General features: G+C 44.0%; 1 protein-coding gene across 2 annotated transcripts; it reads right to left on the bottom strand.

Annotated features, from left to right (window-relative positions):
* Positions 1 to 143: 143 nt before the first annotated feature.
* plcg1 (phospholipase C, gamma 1) lies at positions 144 to 25,896 on the bottom strand. Of its 2 annotated transcripts, none has more exons than XM_084015093.1 (33): positions 25,619 to 25,896; positions 23,931 to 24,218; positions 17,655 to 17,807; positions 16,696 to 16,789; positions 16,563 to 16,610; positions 15,917 to 16,001; positions 15,703 to 15,786; positions 15,341 to 15,363; positions 14,773 to 14,842; positions 14,579 to 14,680; positions 13,207 to 13,325; positions 12,772 to 12,857; positions 12,526 to 12,646; positions 12,124 to 12,292; positions 11,895 to 12,017; positions 11,479 to 11,580; positions 10,346 to 10,533; positions 9,777 to 9,977; positions 9,527 to 9,646; positions 8,955 to 9,135; positions 8,796 to 8,873; positions 8,619 to 8,722; positions 8,445 to 8,538; positions 8,198 to 8,267; positions 6,929 to 7,092; positions 6,577 to 6,673; positions 6,223 to 6,447; positions 5,973 to 6,121; positions 5,732 to 5,846; positions 4,218 to 4,379; positions 4,056 to 4,144; positions 2,651 to 2,925; positions 144 to 2,572 (listed from the first exon to the last, which is right to left on the bottom strand). In XM_084015093.1, the coding sequence occupies exons 2-33, from the start codon at positions 24,145 to 24,147 to the stop codon at positions 2,530 to 2,532; spliced, it is 3,951 nt and encodes a 1,316-aa protein (XP_083871219.1). In that variant the 5' UTR covers positions 24,148 to 24,218; positions 25,619 to 25,896; the 3' UTR covers positions 144 to 2,529. The 2 variants fall into 2 exon arrangements, with proteins under 2 accessions (XP_083871219.1, XP_083871218.1); XM_084015092.1 differs by having other exon boundaries at positions 25,623 to 25,895.
* Positions 25,897 to 27,084: the final 1,188 nt, after the last annotated feature.

The following is a 27,084-nucleotide window of genomic DNA, read 5'->3' as shown; positions in this document are numbered from 1 at the left end:
AGTCAGCCAGCTGTGACAACACGAAGACTGAAACCTTCTGTGCTCCAACTTCCTGTGGCGTCGACAGCTGATGAAAGCAAGACTAACGTTTAAATAAATCCGTCTGATTGAATTAGTCTAGTGGAAAAAAGACAAAAGTGGCATAAAGTATTAAGTATTTTATTTACTTTTCAGGCTTGAATATGTTTCATATGAAAGGCAAAATTAAAATGAATACTTTTTCCTCTCCATAGATTAGGCACATTACAGAAAGGCGATTTGTAAATGAGCCCGTCAGAAAGCAAACAGACAACATCGGAGGGGAACTGAAACAAAAAAACGACGACACTAATGGGCCCTCGACGCCCACGTCCATGCTCTCATTCTGGCTGAGCCGAGACCTCCTTACAGGCTGGAGGGAGTTCACGTCATCCCGCCACAGAGTCACATGGTCGGAGGTCCGATCAGTCAGAAGGAGCGACAGCACCGGCGTGGGCGGACCAGCAGGCGGATGATGCGGTTTGAACGTGATGTGTTCACAGACGTCAGCAATAAGAGCGATGCAGCCTCGGCTGGAGGGAGAGCTCTCCACAGACATCGACCACGGAGGGGGGGGGGGGGGCTTTGGGATCAATATCGGGGTGCAAACGCAACAAAAACGTAGTCGAGACCTCAAGAATCCGCTCCCTCCCTGCTGTCAGCTCAACTGGAATCATACATGTGGCTTAGGTGTGTCAGTGGTCAAACACTGAGAGAGAATACTGATTTACATCATACTGTCGTCACAAACAAGCAGAGAAACCTCCATCAGCCGCAGAACCACAGCCGGGACTCGGCCTGCTGCTCCCAGACACCACAGCGCAGGGAATGAGGCACGTTTTAACAACTCAAAAATAACCAAACATGTATGAAACACAAGCCAGACTGAGACTCATGATGAGTTGTGACATCGGGCCAGACGTCTGCACATTCGTCATGAATTCACGGGGCAGATTCAAGTGTCCGTACGGCTGTGGGACTGAAGCGTCCTCTCGGGCTTCTGGGAAGCAGCTTGTGACCAAACAACACCAGAAGACACAGAAACGTCCCTCATGTCTTTGTGTTGCAGCAGAATGTTTCAGCCACGTTTCCGTAACGCCAACACTGAACATCCGTCTCAAACGTGGAGTTGCTGATGCACAAACGCAGACGAACAAACACCTTTAGGACCGACAACGCTTCTCTGTTGGAAGCAACTCACTGGGATATAAATCAATGACTGGTTTTATATCCATAGAGCTGCGTCAGTTATGCTTGAGTAGTTATAAACAAATAAAAATGACCCATAAATTCTGTAAAGACTTGAAATGTCAGTAAAAAATAATCACATTTCTGAAACAAAACAAAGGCTGCAAAGTTAGTCGCGTTATTACAATCTTATTTTCCATGATTACAGTAAATGAAAAGGTTGTCAGATGAAAGTACATCATCCACTTTGTTATGCATCAGATTCTCCGGCGTGGATGTCACGGAGGAAGCCGTAAGCTTGCAGCCCTATGAATTATCCCTCAACTGCTGCCATTAAAACGTTGGTGGATGATACAACAAAAACAATTATGATCACTGACACTCAACCTCGTCGGGGTCGACATGAATCCCTGCTCCTGGTGTGGCGTTCAATGCCCTACAGACAGAAGCTTGAACGTGTCGGACTGGCTTTTTATTTGGATCCTTTTAAAAAGGTGGAAAGTGGAATGATGTGCAGTTATTTGGAATGTAAGTTATAAATAAAAAAACAAAACCTGTGTGTTTGCAGACACAACATGATGCTCTCACTGCTTCCAAAAAAAAAAAAAAAAAAAAAAAACAGGCTACGACTTCTTCCTGACGCCCTCAAAAAAACAAAACACCCAGACATCCATGTCCAGGCTTGACTGGAGGTGCATTTCCTCACGAAGCAGAGAAGAGAGACGTCAACATCGCCGTAGAGAGCCCTCGTGTTTTTAAACATATACATCAAAAAAGAAAAGTCACATTATGAATGTTTAAAGGTTTAAATAATTAGAATAATTAAAAACGTGGAGACAGGAGCTCTTTGAGAGCAGGTCAGCTGCTGCTGTTCTCCGGCCGACAGCACAGCAGGAATAAATACATATATTCATATAATAGAAGAGCCAAGGAAGTTCACTGGGAACAGTTTCAACACCTTTTATAACTCTCCCTCCTCCGAGACTTCAGACTGAGCCCATGTCGAGCATCTAAAACAACCCGTCCAGAGCTGGAAACTTCTCCAGCCTCGCTCCGAGAACGTCCATTTGTCTCGAGTCCCTCCTTCTCGTCAGGCGAGCGGCGAGGAGGCGGGGAGGAGCGGGAGGGAGAAAGAGGAGGAGGGAGGAGGTGGTGGTTTGGAGAATGGAGAGCTGCCTGAAATGTAGGCCAAAGCGGTGGTGGGCGTTTCCATGGAAACAGTGTTCACAGCAGTCAGTGACATCATCAGTACGGGGAGAGGCGACTGGGTACGAAGGGGTGGGGGCGGGGGTGCAACAGAAATGCGTCCTGATTGGCTTGGACTTAGACCCGGTTCTCTCCGCCCACTCTGGTCCTCCGCATCATCCTGAGGTGAAAGACAAAGACAGGAGGAAGTCTGGAATCTTCTACCGCCACAGAAACTCAACAAACCCAGCACATTTACCTGGCTTGTCGGTTCTGTGGGTCCATGTGGTCCAGCAGCGCCTCCTGGGACACCCTGAAGTCCTGCAGAGGGGACTGGTAGCGGGACTCGAAGGAGCCCTCCCTCCCCATGTAGGCCATGGCCTGGGCCGGCGACTGGGGCGCAGGCGGCGCGCTGGAGGGGGTCGAGGACGCCGAGCTCAAATCCCCCAGACGCTCCGGTCCTGCTTGGGCGGATGCCGACACCGGCGTGGCCCCGACCGCGAGGAAGGGACTCGGAACCTCGCCGTTTTCATCCTGAGACAAATTCACGAACCGAAAAACGAAAGAGTCAAATCCATCAGGGCTCCGACTTACATGGCTGTGACTCCTAAAACCCCGTTTCTCTGCACTGATGTGCTTCATAACGTCTTCCTTCACGCGAGTGTGAACAGAACATCCCAAACATCGAGGGGATATTTTCTATACTTTTTCTGTCTGCGTCAAATTCACTAAAAGACACCATGAGATAATGCCTCATTTGCATATTCAAACATTTTCAGAAAACAAATCATAAAAACATATTTGTCTAAATGTAAGTAATCATGGTGATATTGGTTACTTTTACCCCATTCACCTGTAGTCTTTAAAGTCCACATCTTTAAACGCCTTTTTTATTTTTATTACTCGTTTTTTTCTCAGACTGAGACAGAAATGTGCATTTCAGCAGCTCTTACATCAAGACTTTCCACTTTCATTCATGTCTATATTCTGCAGGGTTCTTGTTCATACATCATTCACAGCTCGATGATTCCTACAAACATGGGGAAATGATTTACGTCTATAAATCAGAAAATTCTGATGTATGGAGTAATAAAATATCCAAGATTCCCTCTGTAAAGACCTTTGATTAATATGTCACCAAAACTAAATAAGAGTTCTGAACCTTCTAACCCGCTTTATCAAATCCAGATTTCTGTTATGGAAATGTATGCAAATTAACACAAATTTGATAAGATATAGTCTCATTTGCATATTTACACACAACATGAGAAAACTTGCACAAAAACAATTAGCTGGGTTAGTTTCATGGTGATATCTATGAATTATTTTTAGTTTTTTCGACACCACTCTCGTGTCAGTACGATAAATATAAAGTTGGTTAGCTTAGCATAAAGCCTGGAAGCAGCTAGCCTCCAACAAGCTCACTAACCACAGACTCATTACATCTCTTTAATTAAACTGCGGTTTGACGGGCGGTGACGTGGCAGACTGTTTCTTGGCCTGCTAAGAAATGTGACATGCATGAGCTCTAATTACTATATTTATTACTAATTAGACGAGTCATGAGTGGGGTGTGTGTGTGTGTGTGTGTGTGTGTGTGTGTGTGTGTGTGTGTGTGTGTGTGTTTCTGCTGACGCGGCGGTTTGTGAAGGACGGGAGCTCACCCTGCCGCTGATGATGTCCATGTGGACCAGCAGGGAGGCCAACTCCAGATCCTCGTTGTAGCTGTTCTTCAGAGGGACTGACCGGTAACCTGCGTCACACGGAGACACTGGTTACTACGGCAACCATCAGGCCGCTTTCAGGCAGGAGGTGGCGGACCGTACCTGTCTTGAGGCTGTGAATGGGGAACGTGGCCTGAGCCAGGAAGTTCTGGTCGTTGAACATGTCGATCTCGTAGACCCCGAAGCGCAGGTAGGCGAAGGCCGAGTTGCACACGTCGAACTGGAACGACTTCCGTGGCCACGTGGGGTTGAGACCGTTGTCAGCTGGAAGGAGGACAGACGGCGGTCAGCGTGTGGAAAATACTTTCCCCAGTAACAGTACTTCCAGCAAGTACAGTTACTACTTTTAACACAGCAGTGTTCCACGTATCATTTCAGCAGAAACCCACACAGACTTGTTATCGGGTCCACAGGATACTGACGTGATATCAGCATCTGAACGCTGGGAACCGGAAGATTGAGATGCAGCTAATGTTTTCTTAGAAATCAGAAATAAAAATATATTGATATGAAAGTATATATGAAAGTATATCATAACAGTGTCATGCTCTCCTTAAGTAGTTTCAGCCATTTTTGAGGTGAAACTATTTGTTCCCTCTCCCTCTAAAATACCACATCAAGACACCAAAACCTCCAGGAACAACACAAATGGAGATTTCTGCTCTAAACCCAACTCAAAATAACAGTAAACCTCTCCGTCCTTCTTATGTGATATATGTGATGTCCTAGAGGTTACTACAGGTCATCTTAGGCAGTGACGTCAGGTTTCAGAAGATGGTTACTATGGAGACCAACACCATCAAGCATGAAAACAGTCTCTGCTTCCCATTCAGATCCAGTTCATGTCATTCCAGACGGTTTCGGGAGCCCAGCATGCAGAGATAAACAAATACAACATTTTCAGAATAGAAAATAACACATTTATGCTGCGTTGAAAACATATTAATGGTTTTTGGAGTATCATAGGAGTATCATAAAGTGGGCATGTCGGTGAAGGGTGGGGGGGGACTCGTGGGGACCTACAGAACTGCTTTCATTCACGTGAAGGGACCCCTTCCCCCCATCCTTCCTCACTGGTTAGCAGGCATACTTGCTACCAAGTGCTCCCTCTGCTGGAGGAACCAGAGAGCAGCAGAGGAAAACACATCTTGAGTATTTATAATTTATGCTCAATAAAAGTCTCAGGGTCGGCGGCAAACTCAACAAGCAATCTGTTGAAAGTAATGCCCAGTTTCAGTGATGATTAAATATCTATATATACATATCTATCTGCAATATAAATCACTGGTTTTCAACAAAGGAAAGAATAAACACAACAGAAAAAAGAACTCAAGTTTCTTATCAATATCAGAATTTAAGAGTGAACCCAACACTTCATTCATATTATAGAACATTGTCTTCTTTGGTTACAACCTGAGGAGAGCTGCGTCTGAACTATGTCCAGCCTTTTCTCTTTGTATTCCCACACATGGCCGAGTTGTTTGCACAACTTCCTGTTTTTCCAGATCCAGACAGGAAATGACACTATGGTGATGTGTATCAACAGTAACGCTCGCTGCTTCAGTTCGGCGGTGACTTGACTTGCCGACCCTCCCGAGGTTAAAATGAGAGCTCACCTTCGGAGTCGGTCTTCAGCTTGGCGCTGTCGTACTCGGCGCCGCACACCTCGATCTCGATCAGAGGACAGACGATGCCGCGGCCGTGCTTCGGCAGGTGGCGGGCGCCCAAAACCTTCAGTGTAAAAAAATAAGTTACACCTTTTAGATCTTCTCACTTGTTTTAGCATATTTGTTTTCATGAACAGACCAAATCAGGGGTGAAACCACCTGCGAGGCCTTTTTAAGCTCGTCACCCTACCTCGATCTCCAGGGTGACCTGCTCCAGGCCGCGGAGCGTATGTCTGTCAAAGGGATCGAAGCTGTCGTCCCTCATGATGGGTGGCTGGAGGACGTAGCCGCTCCGTCCGTTCAGCATGAACAGAGCCTGGTTCATCTGCATGGGCTTGTCTGCACGGCGGGGAAGGGAGAGGAAAGACAACGGTGAGGAAGAGTAAGAACAAAGAGGTTTCATGCTATTTTATCTGCTCTGACTAGAAGATAGGAACTACCGGCTGTTTGGAAGTTGAGCGCTACCAGCTGGGAGCCGCAGAGCCACATGGGCAGAGGGTCGTAGTTTGAGGAGTCGAGTCTCTGGCCTCTGGGGTAGATCCTGGACAGCTGCAGTCGGTTGTACTGGAGGAACTTCTTCCCCTTGATCTTGTTGACGTACTTCTCCGCCTTGGTTTCAGGGAAGGATGACATGTCCCGGAAACAGGCCCGCTCGGTGCCGATCTCTGCAGGAGGCAGGGAGAGAACACGGACCTCATCACCCTGTCTTTTTAGTGGACTATATGTATGACGCCATGGAGATTAAAGGCATGAAACGGTGCGTTCACAGTACGATGAGTGTGCACAATCCTTACTGTCTTCATCAAACGGCACAGGCCGACAGTAGATGACCAGGTCGGATAGTTCCAGTGCGATCTTCTTCCTCCTCTCCATCATCTTCCCTTCCTCCAGCTGGACACATGGGCACACTCTTTAATACGCAGCCGCTCCGACATGGAACACACGACTCGCAAAGCAGAACAAGGCAGCTTCCAGGTGTGTGTAAGTGTGTGAGTCTGCAGGATGGCATCCTGACAAACACTGTGTGAGCTCACTGCTCACTCAACGCCTCCTAAATACAGGTTCTGGGTATTATGGTGCTAACAAGTCACGCCTGACTCTTTGAACCCACCATGCGGCGTGAGAATGGGATGAGTGCTTATGTACCTTGGCCTCTGAAGTCATGGTGACCTCACGGATCTTGAACACCCATTCCTTGAGTTCTTCTTGGCTGCTGGCAGCGACGTCCAGCACCGGGCCGGTCCGCATGGAGGTGTTGGGCACCAGGGAGAAGACATGAGGTCTGCTGCCCTTCCCATCGGGACGCACCACTGAAGACAAATGAGGAGGAATGAGGAGGACAAACGGAGGTTTCAGACCTGCTATCATCTATGACAATAACATCATATTTAATTTAAGTTTGGTAAATAAATAAAAAGGAATAACGGCAGAGAGAATGCTGTTCCACAGAGTCCATGTTAAATATATAAACAACAACTGTTGATTGTTTCTGTGTTTAAACATCTTAGTCAGCTGGAATCTGATTGGACGTGTTTTAGAAAAAGGTCAGAGGTCACATTAAACAAGGGTTAAGCTTGTTCCAAATCGCAGACTGCAGCTGACCCTGCAGAGTACGCACTGCTCAGGACACACTACTTCATTGTAGCTTGAACTTTGACCCTTGTACTTCATCTATCCATCTGTATGTTTGTCATACTTTAACCTGCATATGGCAAATGCAGTTTTATTGTTATGCTACCTCATTATTATGTAATTCAAAACAACAGCAGCTGATGCTTACTGTATGTAGTTTTCTATCCTGTTTGTATTTTACACTGTAGTCATTGTTTAGTATGTTTATAGTGTAAACATAGTGTCTAATTTATTATATAGGTATATTATAGATAAATATATATCTAATGTGTATATATGTAGATTCACTGAACAGCTGCTGTTACACAATAATTAAAATAAAATACATCTTTCCTTCTATCCTGAATCTTTTAATGGCAGTAGCATCATCGATAGAAAAGCATCTCTCTCTCGTCATGTCTTTCCCCCACTTCGCCACTAGATGGAGCCACAGAGTCACCCAACGCAGGCAGACAGACTCGGGTATTAACTGTGGTTAACTGAGGCCACAACAATGCATGACAGCATGTGCCAACACTAATGGGTGCGTATTGACTGAACGGGATGATGTCAATAAAACAGCAGATCTACAATCAGACTAAACAGGGAAGAATGAATTATAGAAGAGGCTGTAATGGACTAAAAATGACTAAAGAAAAGTGGTGCATGCGTGGACTTGAAACAAAGAGTGCAGAGCTGAAGGGTGTGCGTTCCCAGCCAGAACAGGAGGTTGCCCTGCAGCAAGGTGACTGCTGCTCTGCAGCCTGCAGCACGGAGGGAACAGGAAGTGGAGGGGCCGCTCACCGATCTGACAGGAAGACACGTCCACACTTCCTCGCAGCAGATCTCCCAGGGGGCTGTTCTCTGTCATCTCCTGCATTAGAAGAGACGAGGAGGATTAGGAAAGACGTTTTCAAGCTACAACCCACATCACACAAGTATCCCTATGATTGACAGCTGAGTGATGAAGACTTCCAAGCTTCCTGTGGAGGATGCAGGTGCACTAATGTCACGGTAAATACACTCTTGGTGTGCAGGTTTTGATCCTCACAGTTCTATCGGGCTCCGCCGCCGACGGACTGATCTCCTCCACGTAATTAGCAGGAAACCACAGCTGCTTCTTCCCTCCACAGTCACCCTTCCACCTGAGAGACAGAACAATATTTACAATAAAACGGCCTTCAAATGATGCCAACGTCGGGGTTCGATCACGCCGTGCACTCACCAGCCTCCTTCCTGTTTGTCCACGTTAGAGATGACGGCGTTCTTAATGAAGGAGAGCTCGTCGTCTCTCTGGGCTTTATACTCGTACATGGCTCTCACTGTGCACTGGAAACAAAATCAGACAGCTGTGACACGAGTTCACCACTTCACGGAGACCTCCTGGGGGCTCCACACTCACCTTAAACGTCGGCATTTGGTTGGCCTCCACGTAAAAGCCTGGATTCCTGCCCTCGTACAGGGAGCCGTAGTCCGGCTCCTATTGGACGACAGGTTGTGTGTGAATACGCCCTTTCATTAGGCTCATTGCTGTGTGTTCTGGTTGCAGGGCGATACTCACAGCGGTGCCTATCTTCTCCAGTGTGTCCTCGTTGATGGGATAGCGCAGCTTCATTTTGCGGTACAGAGGGTGCTTCTCGTAGTAGCTGATGAGATCTACGAGGCTGTCGAACTCCGAAGTGCCCAGCACCACGGTCTGACCCTCCTGCTGCACACGGCAGTGCTTTATCTTCCCCTCGGCCCTGGAAACAAACCACACACACACATCAACTCATTCATGTCAATGTTGGTTCACAAACTTCACTCTGATGACTTATTTGGCCTGAAAAGGGTTAGAAGTAAATGACCGTTGATGACCTTTTGATAATGGTTCATTTGATTAAATGATAAAAGGGGGATATTCATTATAAACAGAGAAAGGTTAAGCAGCATTTAATCACTTGAAAATAATAATAATAATACGTTTATTTATGGAGCCACAACTCTGTGCTGTTAATATTTCAGAATAAAGGAAACAGAAGAGTTAAAAATAAATATTTACTTTTTTCATGCATTTTCATGAAACTATAGTAATTCTGCGTCATAAAGGGACGTCACCATGGTAACCGGAGTATAAACACGACGAGGCGTTACCTGAAGGAAATAGCAAACGAGTTGGGCTCGGCCCTCTTCCTCACGAGGAACGCTCCGTCGCGTGGAACCCTCATCAGCATGTTCTCTGCGTGGCTCCTGGAGAGGTTGGCATGGTACCACCTGGACAAACGACGAGAGAAGCAGAACCACGTCACACTCGTCTTCATCGCGGTCTTCATCGCGGAGCAGGAAAACGTGGAGGTGCTTTGTAATTTAAAAACCCTCTCCAGTCTGTGTGAAAGCGACTCACTCTTTGCTCTCGTGGGCGTTGGTCTGAGGCACCGGCTCAGTCAGCTTCATCTCAAACTCGTTGCAGCGGAGCGCCACCTGCTGGTAGTGGTTGATCAGGGCAAAGAGCGTGTCGAACACCAGGTTGTCAGTCAGGTAGAACTTGGGGCTGCCGGCCTCCTGACGGGAGTGGATACGACAGTGCTGCACCCGGCCTGAACGCCTGCAGAGAAGAGTTAACGTCCTCACTTCAACACACACCCTGCTGACCTTCAACACACTGTCCTGTGAGTGGCCATCGTTTCCATACGTGCGTGTGTGAATCACATACATGCATATTGATCAGCTTGGACACTGGGATTCAATCAATGATGAGAAATTTAAACTGATTGACGTGTCACTGTTTGCATGAGTTGTTAACCCAACAACCCCACTTACACATGAAATATGTAACAACTATAATGACAAAATCACATTCTTTCATTGTAAATGACTTCTAGTTAAATATCTAAACACTATTTCCAATTATTTTGAGCAGAGAGTGAAATGCAGTAAAGGACTGTAAACGGCTGTAAAGTCAGGTGTAACTACCAGAAAGACAGCGTGTAGTCTCCCACGAAGGTCTCGCTCTCTCGGACCAGGAAGGAGCCGTCGGGAGCGCCGGTCTCCAGGCAGTACTCCGACAGTAAGCGCTCGGCGATCTGCCGCCCGTCCCGGCCGGCGCCCAGCTTCCCGTGGAACCATTTCTCCGTCACATGCTGGTCCATACCGTTGGACACCTGAGGAGGAGAGGGAGGTGTTCTTCATTCAGGACGGTGCCTTCTACATGCACAAAAAAGAGACGCGTGGATCTGATCCCAGTACCCAGACCCAGTACAGGTCTTTGTATATCCTTTATTTTATATAATAACTATTTTTATAGATAAATAAATCTAACTCAATGTTACTTTTATCAAATGCTTTAGTTCTGTTAGTCTACAATGGAGTGTGGTCCATCTTCACATTAATACACACTATAACATTAGTTACTTGGGTGTGAATCTTCAGTGGGCGGAGCCTGAACGCTGCGAGGAGAAGGACTCGCCACCGTCTGCTAACAGACACTTTCGGTGATGCGGTGGTAGATTAAATCATGTCAGTTTCACAGTGGGCACGCACTTTCGTGGCCCGTTGAGCTTCAAGATTAATCCCCAGAATCTGTTTTTTCCGTGTGCGAGGAGTAAAAACGGACAGAAACGATGTGGCATATATATATATATGTATATATATATATATATATATATATATATGTATATATATACATATATATATATATATATATATATATATATATATATATATATATACATATATATATATATATACATATATATATATATATATATATATATATACATATATATATATATACATATATATATACATATATATATATATACATATATATATATATATATATATATATATATATATATATATATATATATATATATATACACACATATATATATATATATATATATATATATATATATATATATATATATATATATATATATATATATATATATATATATATATATATATATATATATATATATATATATATATATATATATGGTGTGAACACACTATTGTTGCTTATACTCCTTATAAGTGCTGGCACACAGATCCTGTTACAGTACAAGTTCCAAACTAAGATCAGGCAGATCCGGCCTACTGACCTCCCGGTGCTCCTCCTCGTCATCGTTACCCTGGTTACTGGAGGTCTCCTCCGAGTAGTAGATCTTACTGCTGGTCAGGACAAAGAAATGAGGGTACCACTCCTTCAGGGGGAAGAGAGAGAGATGATGAGCCATTAGATGAAATATTTAGGTTCCATGTGTCGCACTGAAAAGCAGCCAAGTAGGCAGGAAGACGCACTCTTACATTGAAATGAATCATCTAAAAAGAGCCTGGTTCTAAAACAAGTGGGACCCAACTATAAAATTAATGTCAAACAGAAAAGATTCAACACGCCTCAGAACGGTGACAGCACCCAAAACAGGCACAGAGGCTACTTCAGTGCATCATAATTCACAGCTGGCGTCGACGCTGACGCAGCACAGAAGATCCATTTCCACGCCACGAGCATGCTCACATGATTAATGGGGTCTTCCAAGTACAGGATGCCATTTTTGATGGAGTTGCTGATATCGTTCTCCGAGTAGGGCGTGGAGGTGGACACCTCCTCGTAGGCACTGCCTTCTGCAAGCTTCTTATGCTGCGACAGAAGAAAGGGGAGGAGTCATGGAGGCGTGCATACAAAGCATCCATTCATTTTCCTGCAGAGATCGGCACAAACAGCTAATCAAAGGGATTCTCCAGACCTTGATGAGGATCTTCCTCTTCAGCTGGTTGGGCGACGGCAGGCCGTCTGCTGCGATGTCCACGGCCTTGGTCAACAGCATGTCTCCAAACACCTTCTTAAAGTAGGTGGCCATGTTCCTCTGCTGCACGATGCTGCAGTGGTCCTCGATGGACAGGATGATGGGAAAGCTGTAGGACGAGCAAACAATCCCGTCTTTATCTGTCATAGGTGTGATTTTGTGATCTGACTTTCTTACACGACAGCAGTCACACACACTGTGCAGCCTGTCCACATGGTTTCCTCTCAGGTCTCTCCGTGTGTTGCCGATGCCTTATCTTTTCCATCTCTTATCCTTTCAACAAATCAAAACTAAACTGAGTGGGTTGAGCTCTCTGTGGGTTGAGCTCTCTGTGGGACTCACTCGGATGTGACGAAGGCGTGCTCTTTGATGGTGGTCAAGACGTCGCAGAACTTGATTTTTGTAGTGAGGGTGTGTCCGTGGTAGATGACTGGCATTCCATCTGGACCATCCCAGCAGTCCACTGAACACACACACACACACACACACACACACACACACGTAACAGTTAATTACAAGGTTGGATGTCAAGCGGTGGTGATTTACTGTACGTGGCAGCATCACGTGTGTGTGTGTGTGTTTACTCACGTTCGATACAGCGGCAGCCCATCCTCAGACAGCGAGCGTACGCCTCCAGAGACGATTCGCTGGAAAACTGGTCTCCCGTCAGGTAGCTAAAAATAAGCATGTCACGTCAACGTAGGCAAACAAAGACACACACACACACACACACAGTCAATTCAAAGCCAATCAAAGCAGCATGGGAAGTTTTCATTCCTCCGTGAGTATTGTTTCACATCTACAACAGAAGGTTATCATGTTGAACTGCCATTCACACCCTATTCAATGGCAGGAAGAAATACACGCCTGGGTCTCACACGTTCTATCTGATGTACCAAGTCACTTTAAAAGCCGTTTTTCCCCGTTTGCCTGGAGGTCTGGAGAGGATGCCAGACGTCAACATTACAGGTGTTGAACCTGACGGAAGCTCTGACACGAGGGAAGGAAAGCTTTACTCCTTACGTGTTGTGTGAAGAGGAGATCCAGTAGTGGGACAGAGGGTTGTTCATGTTGTCGGGACACACCTGGTCAAGGGAGCAATCCCAGATGGTGTTCTCTTTGGAGAACAGGTATGTCAGGTACTGTACAAAAGAGATGGAATGAGGCCGGATTAATGTGTGGACCAGGCCCACAAGACTGGGCTGAAATCTTCTATCTATACATCAGGATACAGGTAAATAGTCTTTATGGAAAAAACACATGGGAATGCCTATTCATTGAGTATACTCGTGTGAGGAGTCATTTCTTTGTGTGGGTGTTTTCATGGGAATGTGGATCTTTCTGATCAATGTGAGGACTGTTGTGGTTTGCATGTTCCACATATATAATAAGTGAGTCATTGAGTGTAGGAGCCACGCTGGTCTGGTCTGTGCTCTGATACACTCTGGTCTCGGGTTGAAGTGGTCTCGACTCGACACTGCATCCAATGAATACCACAGGAACCGTGGATGCGGTACAAGTACGTGGTGCTCTCCAACGGCCACAGTCAATCAGAAGTAAGCAGAGGTGGAAACTAACCAAGTACACATACTTCTCTACGGTACTGAAGTAGCATTTTCAGGAATCTGTACTTTACTGGAGTATTTATTTTTACTTTTCCTCCCCACATTTTAAAACAAATATCAGTACTTTCTCCTCCTCATGAGATTCAGTTAGCCTTGTTAAAAAAACAACTAGTAGAACATCCTTCATAGTGATACTTTGTACTGCGAGTACATTTCAGAGCCTGTACATTTTCACTTTTACTTGAGTAAAGAAGTTGAATCAGTACATCTACTTTTGTATGTGTACTTCTACTTGAGTAGAGGTAGTACTAAATAAGCTCCGATACGTTCCACATGCAGGACTGGACATTTGGATTCAGCCCGTGTGGAAGTCAAAGACGCGGTGGCGTCTGCGGTCCCATCAGGAAACGTCTTAACTCCCCAGCATCGTTACCTACGTCACTGGCCGTTAATAGACTTCCCAGAATGGGTCAACAACTAAGATATTCCTCTCCTAAAAGTCACTAAGTGTTATTCTCAGTATGACCAACGCATCTTTGTTATCGAACACAATATAACCTCAGGCGATGGAAGACTGTACCAACATGCACCAGCTTCCTCTGCTCTTGAGTCAGTCATAGATTTATGGTGACCACAAAAACGTCCCCTTGTTTTCTGTGGAAATCTCCCACGACACCACAGTCAACCTTTTCTGTCTGTGTGGGAGGAAGTATTTAAGGCTATCCATGTCAATGAGCATCTCCTACCCACGGCAATGACAGGGGGGGGGGCATAACAAGAACAAGTTCATTTCCATCGAGCAGCAGAGACCCAGAGAAAGAATGGCGTACCTCGTCTTGGTGGAAGTAAGGCTGCTCCACTTCTCTCAGAGGGTCTTTCAGGTAGCCGAACATGAACTCCTGAACTTTGCCGTTGTCTGTGGCCCACAATTCCTACATTCACACACAAGACGCAGCTGTGTTGCAGCGTATGCAGATAAAAAAAAACAAATGTGCAGGTAGATCCGTCGACCTGAAGACGTTACCTTCTGAGAGTCCAGCAGGAAGCCCTTGAAGTCGTCGAGGGAGATCCTCTGTTCTGGTCTGTCAACGAACCTGGCAGACAAAAGACATTTTTACTGGAAATTACACCTTTTCTGTCGGGAGCAGCTCAACATCCCGGGGAGAAAGATTTGGTTTTTCAGCTACAGTGAAGAACGCATCAGGCATGCAACACTGACTGCAGGAAGGAGAAATGAACATGATACAGGTTCCCAACCAGGACGCTTACGTGTATTATTGGGGGTGAAAATAATCATTATGGCAAAAAACACAGTCCAACCAGGTGACTCTCTGTGTGGGGTGATTTGGTGGATCCGATGTGAGCTCATGATAAAGAACACACAAGTTGCATTTCCCTGTTTTCAGCAACTAAAACTATATGGGATAAAAATGGGACTAAAACAATGTCACAAAACTTGGTTTGGATCTAAAATAATGTGCACTGTGTGACGAGCGACACCAACAGCGCCCCCTTAATGAAAGAGTTGCGTTTGATCCCATTTCCTGGCATTAAAGCCTCCAGCAGAGACTCACTGCACATATGTGACGTACCTCTGTATGAACGGGATCTCCATCTGAAAGAAGGGGAACATTTCAGTTAATTAATGAAAGTGCTTTTCTTTTAGTCATGTAAATTGGCATACACATCGTGTAGGGGCTGGGTGTTAGTCATGTGGGGGCACTGAGGTCATCCATTTAATCCGACCTCAGCCAGCCTGCCTGCCTCCCGTCCCTGTGAGTGGATCCTAATGGCCTCCACCATGGGGGTTTGCTGGGTTTTTAGTTGGTCCATATTGATCTGGCAGCCATTTGAGAACAGACAGATGGGGGAGGACGGGTGCCTTGGCAGGGCATCAGACAGGGGGATGAAAGTGCTGGGACTATCCCTGGACTCATAAAACCACTGCACTTACGTTTTTCTGAGCCTCAAACATGAGGCTGCGATAGAGCTGGGCAAACTGGCTGAAGGACACGTCACCATTCCTCAACTCTGAGTCCTGTGAAGCGGAGAAATGAGAGGGAGGGTTAGCGACGCACCATGAATCTGCTAACGGTGTGGTATCAGAAGGGGAAGTGGGCAGGGAGATGGAGCGGGAAGGCGCTGGGTGATAAGATGAAGGAGGTTACCGGAAGCTTCTCTCGGAGGAACCTCATGTTGGGCACCCTGTAGTTGACCTGGCTCAGCATGCTCTTCAGATCCTTGCAGGATATCCTAAACACATTACACACAAACCCACAGGTTTAGTGGAGATAGCACAAACACCAACATGCACGTATAAAAAAAGACATGTTCTGCTGCAGTAACGTAGTTTTAAATCTGCATGCAAACACGCAGCGTTCCTCGTGTTCTGAGTCTTTCTGGCTTCATATATATATATATATATATATATATTTTTTTTTTACAAACAGCCTGGAAGTTCTTGGCCAGTGGAGACAATAACCCGCCAGCGTAACAAAGACTGGCTCTTTGGCCAGGGATGTAGCAGACAAACATTGCTGCACATCTCCTCCATCCTCTGCAGTCTGTTTCCTGCTGCAGGAAGAGCTGCTGGTGTGCGGCTGAGAGGTTAGTTCCTTCACTAAACCCTCAACAGAAGTCTCTCACAGACACCTACCAGCCTGGTGTAGCTGGTCTACCGTCTCAGGATGTCACACTGGGGGAAGGACACAACTGGGGCACCAAACTATTGAGTTAGACCTAATTCCACCCGTTTCCTGTGAGGGCTGATGAGATTAAGTGTGGCGGTTAAATCTGTTAACGGAGCAGACTCACCTATCTTCTCTGTTACGATCAACGGCGTAGAACTGTTTACGTAACCATCTAGAGAGAGAGAGAATAAAGAGTTTTTATGCCTTTAACCCAAACAAGCTCGTCCCATGATCATAAGTACATGTGGACTGCTTACCTCTCTATCTGGAGCGGCGTCGGAGACTTCAGTGTGTCGGCCACGAGCCAGTTCAACCCCTTCACCCACATGGTCATCTCCTCATCCGACGTGGCTAAGAACATCAACAACATCATGGTAACTTCTATTAGCTTGTTTTGTCTGAAAAACAGACTAATACTTAAGGATATGATATTTACGGTCATATATGACAAAATGAAAAGAGCACATGTTCACATTTGATATGTTGGAACAAGACAATTTGGGGCATTTTACATAACATTTTAAATCAATCAAATTAGTACCAGATAAAGAGATACATTGATTCCTTCAATGAATCCTTGCAGCTCTGGACCATATAAGGTAATCATGTTAAAGGTGCTCAATACACAGCATTTCTATGGCCTCTGAATGGCTAAATACTTCACGTAGCTAAAAGCAAGTCCCCTTTTCAGATTAGGATGCTGCTGTGAAATAGTAACGGAGACACTTGTGTATACCTGCCAGGCTGAGTGATTTAAGGTGGATACTTGTGCATACCTGCCAGGCTGAGGGATTTAAGGTGGATACTTGTGCATACCTGCCAGGCTGAGTGATTTAAGGCGGATACTTGTGAATACCTGCCAGGCTGAGTGATTTAAGGCGGATACTTGTGCATACCTGCCAAGCTGAGTGATTTAAGGTGGATAATTGTGCATACCTGCCAGGCTGAGTGATTTAAGGTGGATAATTGTGTATACCTGCCAGGCTGAGGGATTTAAGGTTGATACTTGTGCATACCTGCCAGGCTGAGTGATTTAAGGTGGATAATTGTGCATACCTGCCAGGCTGAGTGATTTAAGGTGGATACTTGTGCATACCTGCCAGGCTGAGTGATTTAAGGCGGATACTTGTGCATACCTGCCAGGCTGAGGGATTTAAGGTGGATACTTGTGCATACCTGCCAGGCTGAGTGATTTAAGGCGGATACTTGTGCATACCTGCCAGGCTGAGGGATTTAAGGCGGAACTCTGTGCCATACAGGATGACGAAGCAGTGAGCCTGTTCCAACCTCGTTGCCGAGTCCTCCACATAGCGCTCAAAGTCCCGCGACTTCTGTCCAGGACGGATCTCCTTGATCTCTCGAATGTCGACTGGAGAGACGGACACACAGTAACCGTCATCAAACACACACATTTCCTCAGCAGAGCCGGGCAACATGAATCAAGCAGTGAAAATCAAAGTGGTGGCAACAGGCATGGTTTTCTGATATCACTACATGAGCAGCATCTATGTTCAATATACTGAACAATTATGCTTTACATCAGACTCCTCTTCATATGTGGAAAACAAAAAAAGTCATTTTTTGTCACGATATGCTTGGAAATATTAACTTGGATGACAGAAAAATAAAAATAACATGAACACACAGTCTATCAATAATAATAGTGAGTTTGCGTCATGACTTGTGCAAAGTGTTTGTTTAATGTATTTAATCAGATTGTTTTTGTTGCCGCGAACGCTAACCTTCTAGCTTAAAGACCTACATTCTATTAGCATTTCAAGCCCCGACCACATGATGTAACAGTGAAGTAGAGGCTGCGACCGAAACCACAACTAGGTCCAGTTGTTGACCCCATATTAACTTTTCATTTATTTGCCTTTCACCACTGAAAATCAACCAAAACCACTAATTACTAGTAGCAAACCGGGAGGTACCAACTCTGTGGTACGATCTCAATAAGACGTCTAACAAACTATCACTAAAGGGAGCGTTGACACAATGCCAACATCGTGACTCCGGTACGATACCAGGCCTAAATATCTCAACACCGGTACCGAAGTGACGCCACGTCAAATTTGTTTTCCTATAAATCAAAAAATTTAAATAAAAAAAAAAATGGTATCTGGCATTCCGATTTTCCCCATATTTGAGTTTAACCTCATATTTGCTACCAGATATTGCAAGACATTTCTTTGTAAAACAGTGCCCCCATCTGTGCCTCAGTCACCGTTCAGGTGGAGAGTGGTACTGCAGCACAGGAGACGGCGAGAGGGGCTTCCCAAACAAAAACACACAAAATGATGATCAAGTTCTGTGAGAAGTTGACGAGGGAAAGCTGCTAAAATGATTTGTTATGTTTCTTCTTTATTTAAAGCGACAGGGTTGGAAAATGTGGGCTAAATCTTTACCGACAAGCTGTATTCATGTCATGTCCATCTATCTATATCTATATAGGAAAATTAATCAGCGATTCGCTTCCTGCTCTGAACCGTTGGCCTCTAAAAATCAGGCAACCTCTCGCACAAGACGGGATAGAAGAGGTGATATGCCACTTCACCACCACCATGCGTACTGAGCTCATGTCTAGCATTCAGAAATATATCTTATACCTTCTAATTTCCATGCATTGGACTGATCCAAAAAGCACTTTGTGGGCTTTTACAAAAGATTGTTTTCCCTCATCTGTCTTTGAAGCAGCTGAAAGAGAGCTGTACAGTTCGGTCTCGGCTCCATTAATAGGCACTCAGAAACTTTATGAGAGCGTAGGCTGCAAAGTAGCTCAACGGGTTCCTATCAGCGTTGTATTTACAGGCCTACAGCAGGGACTCTCCTGCCACACACACACACACACACACACTCACACACTCTTCAGGTCCTGCTCCCTCTTCCTGCCCCCCCCGAACCACACATCCTGTGCTTTTGTCGCCTACACACCACATCTGTGCTCGCGTCTAGGTGAGCACGTTCATTTCTCAAGCTTAAAAAAAAAAAAAAAAGCGAAGAAAAAGAAAAGAAGTAGGTCGTCTCATGTAGAATTTGGCCACGCTGAAGCCTGTAATCATACATCATGTATCGTACCAGCAGAGAGAGAGAGCAAGGCTTCGACAGGCTGCTCTTTGAGACACTTTTAGTCACACATGTTTGAGGAAATCAAGAGACAGCCAGAGGTGTGACCTCACAGAGGAGATGAGAGGAGGTATCCGGCGGCAGCACACATCCTCCAGCGTTCGGCCTTCCACACCAGTTCTACCTCACATGACTAACACCTTTTATAGCAAGCCCATTCCTTCTGATGCTGCGTTTGTTCTACAAAACCAGGATTATCTTAACGAGATATACCTTTGGATTTAGCCAGGCTAGCTGCTCCATTCCGTTTCCAGTCTTTATGCTAAGCTAAGCTAACCAGCTTTATATTCACCTTTCCATCAACACCATCGCTGACATTAAGACAGTTATTTTTGTATTACAGATTTTCTGAAAATGTATGTTTACACATGCAAATGAGGCATTAGCTTAAAATCTTGTTTCATTTTGTCGACATGTTCGAGTCAAAGGTTTTTACAGAGGGAATGTTGGATATATCCACAAATCACAACATTCAGTCAATAAAAAAACAGTTTTCATCATGTTTTGAAGAATAACAGTATGTATTCTTATGTATGTTAGTATGTATGAATGAGGCAATGAATGATATGTGAACAAACCCGTCTGTAAGTATAAAAATAGGACTGAAGTGGAAAAGTTTGGTGGATGTAACTTTGGGTGAAATCTACTTTAGAAAAAGTAGTTCAAATAAAGCCTGAAATGTGTCATTTGTAGTTTTCCTTCCACTCGTCTGAGAGAAGACGTGTTCTGGAAGCTAAATCACAAACCTCAGTTGCTCATGAAAAACAATGTTTGTGGCCTGTGGTTGCCAACACATGAAGCAACGTTTCCCCCATGTTAAATGTTTCAACAAAGGCAGCCATACAATAATAAATGTATTTTATATCACATTTAAAAATGTATTATTTGTGGGCATCTGTCAGACAAAACAAACAACTTGAAGATGTCACCTTGTGCTGCAATGGAGATCTTCTGACTTTCTATAGACTAAACAACCGATTAATCAAAGTACAATCACACAGGTTCATCCATAATGAAAACACTTATCAGTTAGCCCTAATCCTGTCTGAAACAGGCTGACTCTGGATTCAAACTCAAGGAACTCATCTGATCAAAGGATACGTTAACGAGATCACAGAGCTGGCAACTTCTTGAAACTTCATACAGTCAAGGAGATCAGAAATATAGTCCGATTTTATTACAACAGAGGGCATCCGTTGTGTGTTGCAGAGGAGGGAAATCAGAACGTCCACAAATTGATTTTATTGGATATTGCAACTGTCATATGAGCTGCAGCGACAAGTCCATAAATCGATGAAATCAAGAGAAAGTGTATCGACAACTATTTTTTTTACGATTCATTTTTCAAGAATAAATTATAAGAAGAAGAAGAAACTAAACAAGTCTCCATCTAAACACTACGACAGAAAAATTAAGAAACTTCTTCAGGAACTTGTTTCAATTTTGCTTATCCTGTCGAGTCACCTTCTATTAGCCACGATCTCACGTTGCCCGGAGACGATATCAATAAATATCAGAGATGAGGCAGACAGCAGAAACAGCTGATCAATTATGCAAGGTTTCCGTGAGCCGGTTAGCGCATCAACTCACTTTCCTCAGAGAGCGTCAAAAAGCTCTGCAATCGAGGACGTTTCACCCAATTTTACCGTTTCTATTCAGCTTTCTCGTGTGATACATGAACAGAGAATACAGACATGTGAACAGAAACATGGATCCTGGTCTTGTTAATATCCGTCACATCTAATCAGTGACATCAGCTCCTGTAATCTTTGTTCCTACTTCCACGAAAACACGAGAGAACCTGACGGGATGGAGAGCTTTCACTATTGGGGCACTAATCATAGTTTGACGTAAAAAAAAAAGAAGAAAAACCCAGATACTCGTCCATAAACAATAAAACCAAACTTGTTTACGTACATGGTTTAGCTAGCGTTCATCATGAAGTTACCAGGGAGACGACACAGAGATGTTTCCTGAAATTCAAACGTCCCACAAAATTTGGACCAATCTCTAAACAGTTTGATTCGATTGCCGTCTGAACACAAGGCGAAGGTCGAAGTGCAACATATGAATAAACAGTTCTCCCTGAATCCAAACAAACCAACGGCAGGTTTGAATCCGCCCTGAGACACAGTCGAGACATATGTTGTCCTCCATACATGATGCTTCAGCTCAGCATTCAGGTGGAGGATCCAGGGCATGTTATAATATAATGTTATAACATAGGGCATGTTATAATATAATGTTATAACATAGGGCATGCTATAATATAATGTTATAACATAGGGCATGCTATAATATAATGTTATAACATAGGGCATGTTATAATATAATGTTATAACATAGGGCATGTTATAATATAATGTTATAAACATAGGGCATGCTATAATATAATGTTATAACATAGGGCATGTTATAATATAATGTTATAAACATAGGGCATGCTATAATATAATGTTATAAACATAGGGCATGTTTTAATATAATGTTATAGCATAGGGCGTGTTATAATATAATGTTATAACATAGGGCATGTTATAATATAATGTTATAACATAGGGCGTGTTATAATATAATGTTATAACATAGGGCATGTTATAATATAATGTTATAACATAGGGCGTGTTATAATATAATGTTATAACATAGGGCATGTTATAATATAATGTTATAACTTATAACATTATATTATAACATGCCCTATGTTATAACTTATAACATAGGGCATGTTATAATATAATGTTATAGCATAGGGCATGTTATAATATAATGTTATAACTTATAACATTATATTATAACATGCCCTATGTTATAACTTATAACATAGGGCATGTTATAATATAATGTTATAGCATAGGGTGTGTTATAATATAATGTTATAAACATAGGGCATGTTATAATATAATGTTATAACATAGGGCATGTTATAATATAATGTTATAACATAGGGCGTGTTATAATATAATGTTATAACATAGGGCATGCTATAATATAATGTTATAAACATAGGGCATGTTATAATATAATGTTATAACATAGGGCGTGTTATAATATAATGTTATAACATAGGGCGTGCTATAATATAATGTTATAACATAGGGCATGTTATAATATAATGTTATAACATAGGGCGTGTTATAATATAATGTTATAACATAGGGCATGCTATAATATAATGTTATAAACATAGGGCATGTTATAATATAATGTTATAACAGGGCATGTTATAATATAATGTTAGAAACATAGGGCATGTTATAATATAATGTTATAACATGCCCTGCCTGCACTTCTAAACCGCTTCTGTTGCTGCCATATTCTTCTGCAAGCCCAAATCCTGCCTCGTCCTATCTATCACATTAAGATAAGCCACAGATGAATGTTTTGTTGGCCGATTCATGAGCACGAAAGATCTCCAAGAAATCAAATCAATCCGGGAGTGGAAAAAAACACATGCAAATCGATGGAGGGACAGAAAGGGAACGCTTCTCAGCATTTTATATTTGAACTGCCGTTTCCACAGATAACAGACATCATCGCCATTGATAGAAGGTAAATACAGCAGGCCAAAAAAGATCCCACACTTCCAGTAAAACCCCTGACTTTCTATTTCTGTACATTAATGAGTCGCTCAGGCCGATTTCACCTCCAGGGTATCAAATGGCAGCAGCTATGAGCTCATGTGCGAGCAGAGAAGATGATACCGTTGTGTAAAAAAAAAAGAAAGCCTACCATCTTCTTTTTTTTTTATTCTCTTGCTGCATCCGGAGCAGAGTGCAGCTGTGCACAAGGCATCCTGCTCCCCGACAGACGGCAACTTAACGACTGGCTGAAGGCCTGCGTGTCCTCAGTTACACGTGCTGCTGGGTTATTACATTAACCTGAATGTCTGCTTCCTGTTAAATTACAGTAACGCAACAAAAAGACGTTCCAGGAATGCCTTTCTCGTCATCGACCCCCCAAGATGTGATTTATGTACTACAGCGGCTTGTTTCTGTAACACCCACCTGCTCCGTCAGAACCTTTTATAACGCCACATAATAAAACTAATACTGAGCTTTGAGGTACCTCAAGTCCTAAAACATCCCTAACCCAACACATCACAGCCAGACGGAAGCTTTCAGGAACTAATCAGCTGAAATAGATGGAAGATTTTCATCTAGTCAATTTCATATTGTTTTGATAACAATAAACCCGTTTCACTTTCATTCCCACATCACAGATCCTTATTTATTTTCTAAAAGGCCATTCAAGTTGCTCACGTATTTCTCAATGTAAACCAACCAGTTATGGCGCTGGCATCTCCGTGTTTACACCCTGCAATCTACAACCTTGTCTGTGTACGTTTGTGTTCGGGACTACTCACTCTCTCCCTCGATTTTATCCGTGCCGCGAGTCCAGATGATAGTCCTGGTCTCCAGCTTGACTTGAAACGTCCGGCGCTCCGGCCGCTGGGACTTCTTGGAGTAAAACAGCGTGAGCACGGTGCCCAGCTCCAGGTCTCGGTACAGGCTGTTCATCTCCGCGTCGTTGTCCATCCACGGAGCAGGTCCGTTGGAAAAGAAGGCCGAGGTCCCAGCCATGTTCACTTCCCCCGTTTGTTGTCCGTTTCCTCTCAGAACAATCTGCTCAGTCCAGGCCTAGACAGGGATACCTAGCAGGAGGAGAGGCGAGGGGAGGGGGGATCCATGAGACTACGATTCACCGGGGAGATACACACACACACACACACACACACACACACACACACACACACACACACACACACACACACACAGCAGAGGAGGTGATGTTGTCAGGAGACACATGTTTTAAATATACTGGAAACTTGAGCGTACATATGCAGCCCTGCAGATATGCTGTTATCAGTGTATCAGGGCTCCCACTCTTAAGTCCAATTCCCCCACTTTCACTACTAAAAAGCTGAATTTCCATGACAGCCAATGAACAGTAAAAACAGGCTGCCTTTGTGTTGTGCAGACAAAAAGCAGCCACAGTATTTTAAACCGTTCGTCTGTGAGCTTAAGTACAGAAAAAGTTTTCACTGCTCGTTTCTTGTGGTATTTGTAGTCGACTAGTGGTAAATAACAACCATAACAACCACTCGTGAAATAGCCTGGTAAAGAAAATGTTGATGAAAGACAACTCAAATGTAAAACACGTTACCAACATAATTCCCTGATATTCCATGACCCAAAAATGATTAAAACCCAGACTTCCCCTCCTGGAAAAGACTTTGAAAAACTCCCTGACCTGTGACAACCCTGATTTTTTCAGCAGCAAAAAAAATATTCCTGTTTCAATTTGCACAAATATGGTTTATCTTGAAGAAATTATAAATAAAAACCATCTGCTAGTGTTTAGTAGACTTTATCTTACATGTAATAGATTCCAGAACCAGGGATTAAATAAATAAATAAACACTGCTGTTCATGACAATAGAAACTTAACTATAAATGGATACGTGTGCAGGGTTGGACATGTACGTTTTTACACAAATATGCAGAGATTTCACATGGAAACGTCCATAACAGCATGCACATATACAGTGAATGTAGTGTTGTTAAATCTGTTTAAAACGCCTCATGTGAAGGACAGCAGTCAGTGTTTTTCCTACGTGGTGTGTGCAGAGATTTATCACTAACAGTGATGTAATAATGACAGCAGCGACCTTAAAAACGAGACAACGTGTTGATGAAGCTCATCACGGCTCACAAACTGTCCTCTCTTTAAATCATCAGATTTACACCAGATTGTTTTGTTTTTTTACTGCCACCGGGCCTGTGTGACCTCCGTCCCGCAGGAAGACGAAGTCCCGGATACAGGAGGCATGTTAGTGGGATACCGAGAACACCCTGGCTTCTTTACAGCGTGGAAACATGGGGGCCGGTGTGAGCCGTCGTTCAGCTGGGCCCGGAGAACCGCCAGCTAGGTGTGTTTTTGGTTTCACCCCCGAGGGGAAAAGCCCGGGCAGCAGCAGCCATGCTACCCCCGCCTCGCCTTCTTGAGAAAAGACCGAAAACAGCACGTCGCCAGCGGACTGTGTGCTTGTACCTACCGCCGCAATCTCGGCCCGACCGACCATCTCCAACGGCTGAGGCTGCTCCTCTCTCCCTCCCGCGCTCCCGTCGTGTTTTCTCTCCGTGTTTCAGCCCCACACCCCGGTTTCCCGTGATTTAAATCATGGCTGCGGTCTGGAAAAACGCTGCGGTCCCGACGACAACAACAATCCCGGTTTCCTCTTCTGCCCTCCGGCCGTCCATAGAGAGAGGCAGGCGGGCGGTCGGCAGCGAGAGAGAGCCGAGGTGAGACGACGCAAGTTTGTCCGCTCTCGGATCCAGCTCTTCCCCCCTCCCCCCTCCGCCGACAACCAGTGGGATCACATATACGCTTCCGCTGCGGGGTTTTCACAATAAAAGCCGTGTCAAGGAACTTGTTGAGCCGGGTTTTGGATGGGACGAGGGAATGTCGTATGCTGCCTTCACGTGGTGTCCAAATTATGGTAAATACACCTATCCTCAGAGATCATATTGATCCCGGAGATCCTGAGTTGGGGTGACCAAAACCTTTCATCACTATCATATTTACCATAATTTCGATAGCAAGTGAAGGCAGCATAATATCGAATGTTTTCTGTGTGTAATCACCTGAAATTAAGAACTGTTTTTACCTTAGAGTTAGCTATTTATTATGGAAGCCCATTTCAAACACTGTAAGAAAAAAAGGAGAAACAAAATAATGACTTGTCATTATTCTGATATACTAACTAATTACTTTGAGGAAGTTTCTATTTATTCTGACAGTGGCGGAAATGGGCTTCCATAGTTCATAATTCTACAGGAATGAGTCATAAAAGCTTTAGTGATTTTCTCATTCCGGTTCCATCGTTAGATTGCTTATTTCCTTCAAAAATACCAAATCAAAATGAATAATCAAATTGTTTTTTTGTCGAGGGAACCAGCGCGATGTCGACTTCCAGGGTTGGCCTAAAGACGTACGTCATCCCTGACCGCTGTGCATTTATTTGGACGCAATTAACCTACTTCCGGTGATGCTGCGTTTCTCCCGTTAGCTTGACGCAGCTCATTCTCGGCCTCTTAAAGAAGCAAGACCTTCTGTTGATGCTACATGCATCACAAATATATATATATATATAGATATATAATCAAATTACCAACAAAAGCCAAATGTCAAACGTTCTTCTTCTTCCTCCAGAAAACAGTGACACAGTCTTCGATGATTTATCTAAATAGAGATATAGAGATAGACAGATTGAATAAAAGTCAGGGTTCCCACTCTAAGACAAATTCCCTGAGTGGTAAATTGGCGTAACCATAACAACCACTCTACAAAAAAGTAGGAAACTTGTGAAATAACGAAAGAAAAACAAAAAAAGAATGACTTAACCTCCTAAAATATCAAATTCCCTCACTTCCCATGCCTGGAAAAGGCTTTTTAAAATTCCCTGATATTCCAGGAACTCCCTGACCCGTGGGAACCCTGACTACCTGACACCATCA

This window comes from Eutrigla gurnardus, assembly GCF_963514095.1.
Source record: "Eutrigla gurnardus genome assembly, chromosome: 8".
Lineage (NCBI taxonomy): Eukaryota > Metazoa > Chordata > Actinopteri > Perciformes > Triglidae > Eutrigla > Eutrigla gurnardus.
The sequence above is the reverse complement of the archived record's forward strand: the minus strand, read 5'-3'. Positions and strand labels throughout refer to the sequence as shown.